Consider the following 5,000-nt stretch of genomic DNA (forward strand, 5'->3'; position numbering starts at 1 on the left):
TGTGTGTGTGTGTGTGTGTGTGTGTGTGTGTGTGTGTGTGTGCGTGTGTGTGCGTGTGTGTGCTTGTGTGTGTGTGTGTGCATGTGTGTTTTTTATTTTTTATTTTTTTTACCAAGATTCATATACCCCCCCACTCCCTCCCCCTCCCCACCCATTCCCTAGCCCTTTTGAACAACTAGCATGATCAGAATCTAGAGAAGTTGACCTTCTATCCTCTTGATTTCTTAAGCTTTTGTCTTCAATCATTACCTCATGAAAAGTGAAATGCACCTGCAGTCATTTTATCTCACGTGCACACTGAACTAATCACCATGAAAACCCCCCCAAAAAAGGTTTCCAAAATATCCGCTTTATAGATACCCAGAGTAGTACTGAGCTAAATAATATGTCTATTAATGTAGACCAAAAATCACGTTTTCCCCCATATTGTGTGCAAGCAAGGTTGTGGTTCTGTAGGGGTTGATTACTTGCATATAAAAGCAATTTTCCTTTTATCTCATAGATAAAGGTATAAAGGAGTCTTTACAAGTTCACAACACAAGATCATCTCTTCATCAGAATAATAAAAATGCGTTAATTACATCTCTTGCGTTTTGAAGATATTCCGTCTCATTTACACCTTTATCTACCATTGTCACTGTGACAACCTCTGTTACTCTGTTATTCTTTAGGTCAGTCTATGGGGTAACAAGTGTGACCTTAGTATATCTGGCGGTGCGGACAGAGCGCAAGAGACCGACATCTTTGGCTCCCTAGACAAATTCCGACCGCAGATCCTCGATAACAACGCCGATTTGCTCTGGCAGCTCTTAGTCTCGCTTCCCGAGGACCAGAGAGATCTAGGTGAGTGTACGAAGACTGGTCGTTGGAGGCTTTATTTGGTCCGGTCATATGGATTTATTTATATTTAAAGTAACTTGTTATTGTAATTGTTTCATTAGGTCATAATGGGTATCTTAAAATACATATGTGTGTGTGGGGGGGGGGGGAGGCATGTTATTATATAAATCTTTAAATGATGTCTCTTTTCATTGTTTTATATTGAGGATTTTATTGTTGTTAATCAGGTTCTCTCTCTCTCTCTCTTTCTCTCTCTCTCTCTCTCTCTCTCTCTCTCTCTCTCTCTCTCTCTCTCTCTCTCTCTTCTTCTCTCTCTCTCTCTCTCTCTCTCTCTCTCTCTCCTTCTCTCTCTCTCTCCCTCCTCTCCCTCCCTCCCTCTCTCCCTCTCTCCCTCCCTCCCCCTACCCCCCCTCTCTCTCTCCCTCTCTCCCTCTCTCTCTCCCTCCCTCCCCTCCCTCCCTCCCTCTCTCCCTCCCCCTCCCTCCCTCCCTCCCCCCCCTCCTCCCTCCCTCCTCCTCCCTCCTCCCCCCTTCTTCCCTCTCCCCTCCCCTTCCTTTCCTCCCTCTCTGCCCTCTCCTCCTTCCTCTCCCTTTTCTCTCCTCTCCTCTCCTCTCCTCTCCTTTCTCTCTCTCTCTCTCTCTCTCTCTCTCTCTCTCTCTCTCTCTCTCTCTCTCTCTCTCTCTCTCTCTCTCTCTCTCTCTCTCTCCCTCCCTCCTCTCCCCCCCTCTCCCCCTTCCTCCCTCCCTCACTTTCTCCCTCTCCCTCTCCCTCTCCTCCCCCCTCCTCTCCTTTTCTCCCTTTCTCATTCTCAATCTGTATAAGATTATACATCTGTCAACATGATTGCAACAAGAGAGTGTAAAAGTTTCCGTCTTCCTGCCTTTCAGTGTTAGTGTTAGACAATGCGGGATTCGAGCTGGTAAGTGACCTTTGCTTCCTGACCTTCCTGATGGAGTCAGCGCTGGCGACCTCCGTCACCATACACACCAAGACGCGGCCGTGGTTTGTGTCGGACACCATGCACTCGGACCTGGTGTGGACCATCGAGAAACTTAGGTGCGGAGGCAAGGAGAAGCATGGGATTTTTTGCTCTTCGATCTTTTAGTTTGGGGTTTCACCTTCTTTCTTTTTTTTCTCACTCTCGCTCTTTGTTATTTTTTTTTTCTTTACTTTAATCTTTGCTTTTGGATTTTTGAGTTTTGAAAAGAAGAAGAAATAAGCCTGTAAAGAAAATTATCACCATGATCTCCCCGAATTTTGTTTTCTCACTTCACTTCACTTCACTTCAGAGAATTTGGAGACTCCAATGCAGAGATGGCTAACAAGTGGGCGAACTACCTATCATCTGGCCAGTGGAAGATTAGCGAAAACAAATTCTGGACGCAGCACCACGACTTTGCCTCCATGAGCGAGGTCGATCCCCGTCTCTACTCCGAGCTCTGCAAAGCGTCTCTGATTATATTTAAGGTAATATTACGTTGAGGTTGTGGTGTCGGTTACATTTAAGATATGGGATCATTAGTGGCATTTCAGGTATGGGGTTAGCTGTTAGGAGTACCATTCTAAGGAAGGGAAGGAAAGGGAGTCAAATAAAATAAAATAAATAATAAATCAAATCAAATCAAGAGATAATGCTAATTTTGAATACTTATACATCTAAAGAATTAAACTCAAATATTAGAGCTCATAATATAGAATTAATTAATGTAAGAAGGGAGTAAACTACCATCTGTTAGCTGAAAAGTTTCATGAAATTGATTTGAGAATGATTTTGTATTCCAGATTTTTCTTATTCTTGTTGTTGTTGTTGCTGTGGATAAGTGTGTGCACTTTCGAAATTTAGAAAACTTTACTATTTTTATGTTTGATTGAATATTTTGTTGTTAGCAATTTCTGTAATACAGTCTGTGGGTAGTGTTTATGTGTTATTTAGAATATTGTTTTCTTGATAAGGGTTTTTTCAGTACATAAGTTAATAGTGTTGGAAAATGTCTAGGAAAAGTGAAACCACTCTTGGTGTAAGACAATGCTCTTAGATGATCAGTATAAAGTCAAGATAAAGGTCAAGATAAAGTCTTGATAAAGTCAAGAGAAGGTCACTGATATCTCCACAGGGCAGACATAGCATTTCTGCCCAAGGGATTACTGAAGCGTTTTCCTCCTCTCAGGGCGACCTCAATTACCGCAAGCTCACCGGGGACCTGGACTGGCCGACGAACACGAGCTTCCAGCGCGCCCTCAGGGGTTTCTCCCCAGCCCCAATCTTAGTCCTTAGAACGGCCAAGGGAGGGCCTGTGGTGGGTCTGGCCCCGGGGGTGGCAGAGAGAACGGCCGCGGCGTCGAGTGATTGGAACATCAGCGGGGACTACGGCCTGATCCAGCTCTGCACCGGCTCTTGATCTGCTCGTGATGCCATTTGGCGATTTTCCTTCACTGCCCTTGGGGTCCATGCGATGTGTACCCCTTAGTTCTCTTTCTTTTTTCTTTCTTATTATTTTGGAATTTACCTCCTGTTAAAGAGAGAGTGTGATTGTGAGTGTGAGTGTGAGTGTGAGTGTGTGTGTGCATGTGCGAGTGTTTGTGCGTGTGCATGTGCGTGCGCAAGTGCATGTGCATGCATGCGTGCGTGTGTGCGTGCATACATTTTTGTGCATGCGAGTGTTCATGTGTGAGAGGCTGTGCGTGTGAGTGCGTAAGCTGTTATTAAAGGTATTTTAGTGTCGGATACACTTCTTCGAGAAGAGATATTCTAAGCTTTCAGTGTCCTTGCATTAGTGGAGGGAAGTGCTATCCATCGACGTAAATTTTGTTTGACAAGTGTATTAAATGATTCTCCGGCAATATGCTCTTTATTTTGTAAATATATATTTGATATATATTTATATTTTTAATGACAAGTCTCGGTCAAAAAATTTATAGAATTTTTCTTATTATAATCTCAGTGTATTAAAATTAATATGAAGACTTGTTTATATTACAGGTAAAGGATTTTGACCTACTTACTGTGGGGATATAGGTACTGGATAGTCCATTATTTGATATTTAAATTTTACATTATTTGTGACATTTCTTTGTACCAAGAAACAAGAACAACCATTGAGTAATTCAGATGAAGAGATGAGTGAATATTTAGAGAGAAAAAAACAAATATAATTTCTTCCCTTGAACTCTGTCTACTTGAAAGATCAGTCGTTTCTCACGGAATGTTTAGCATACGAGAGTTTCGAGGGAAGTGAAAGACATTTTTGGATGCCCTTTTGTCCTAGGACTAACATAGCTTAGAGCTTTTGATTACCAATTGTGACTTTAAGCTTATAAGTGGCACGACCCTAAACCTATACAATACCCAAAACGACACTAGAACGGCATAGTAACAAACACGACCCCTCATTTACCAGTACCAAGAACCCTGACCGTACCTTTAACTTTCTTAAAAACCAGTTCAGCGAATACAGAATCTCTGCAACCTCAGTTTATAGACCAGTCCACAGTACCCCTCAACTGGGCATGCGACTGTAGACACCCACCCCCTGACTACTCTGATCCGAAATGTGACCTTCGACCTGTACAATACCCCGTACCTCATGCACTGCCTTCTGTCACTCTTGAATCCCGCCTTGTGATCCCCCCATTGCACATCCCCGGAATCTCCTCGTCACTACCTAGGTACCTATGCACCTCTCCAGAATGCGTTCAAGTGATTGCGCAACAAAGCTGCCTATGGTGTTTCTCGATAATGCTTGCGGATGTCCGGTGCAGTCTGGAGTGTTCCTGTTATGGCATCATAGCTCTGTACTTTCTAATTAAGTTATTCTTTTCTTTTCTATTCAAGCTTGATGCACTATCAGACCAACTCTAATGTTTTAAGTAACTTTAAAGCCAACCTTATCGCCGTGTTTGTGAATCCGTGTGAACGGAGGGTTTATATACATCGCTCTGATGTTTGTTGCTTTGGCTTTAAAGGAAAGGAAGAGAAAATGCAGTCTATTACAATAAACGGTGTAGAAGCTCCTAGGTCTGTCAGGTTTGGCGATGCTCGCTCCCCCTTGGCATGCCACAAACCCCCTTGCCCGGGCACGTTAGTGGGGGCAGTGAAGTTCGCAGTAGGCAGCTGTCTGTTTGTATGCGTCATGTGTTGTCATGCAAGCGTGTGTCATCAT

The 5,000-nt window shown here is 43.3% G+C and overlaps 1 protein-coding gene across 1 annotated transcript in view; it reads left to right on the plus strand.

Annotated features, from left to right (window-relative positions):
* The window catches only part of LOC122246007 (damage-control phosphatase 1), a 19,625-nt gene that overhangs the window by 14,419 nt on the left and 206 nt on the right, over positions 1-5,000 (plus strand). Inside the window, exons 6-9 of the mRNA XM_043004251.2 lie at positions 672-843; positions 1,728-1,896; positions 2,130-2,307; positions 3,009-5,000. The exon at positions 3,009-5,000 is cut by the window's right edge and continues 206 nt beyond it. Coding sequence (XP_042860185.2) covers positions 672-843; positions 1,728-1,896; positions 2,130-2,307; positions 3,009-3,239 — 750 coding nt within the window. The 3' untranslated portion in view covers positions 3,240-5,000. The remainder of the gene's footprint in view (positions 1-671; positions 844-1,727; positions 1,897-2,129; positions 2,308-3,008) is intronic.

Source organism: Penaeus japonicus, unplaced genomic scaffold, assembly GCF_977035675.1.
Source record: "Penaeus japonicus unplaced genomic scaffold, GWHDUDI00000001_assembly GWHDUDI00000032, whole genome shotgun sequence".
Taxonomy (NCBI): Eukaryota; Metazoa; Arthropoda; class Malacostraca; order Decapoda; family Penaeidae; genus Penaeus; species Penaeus japonicus.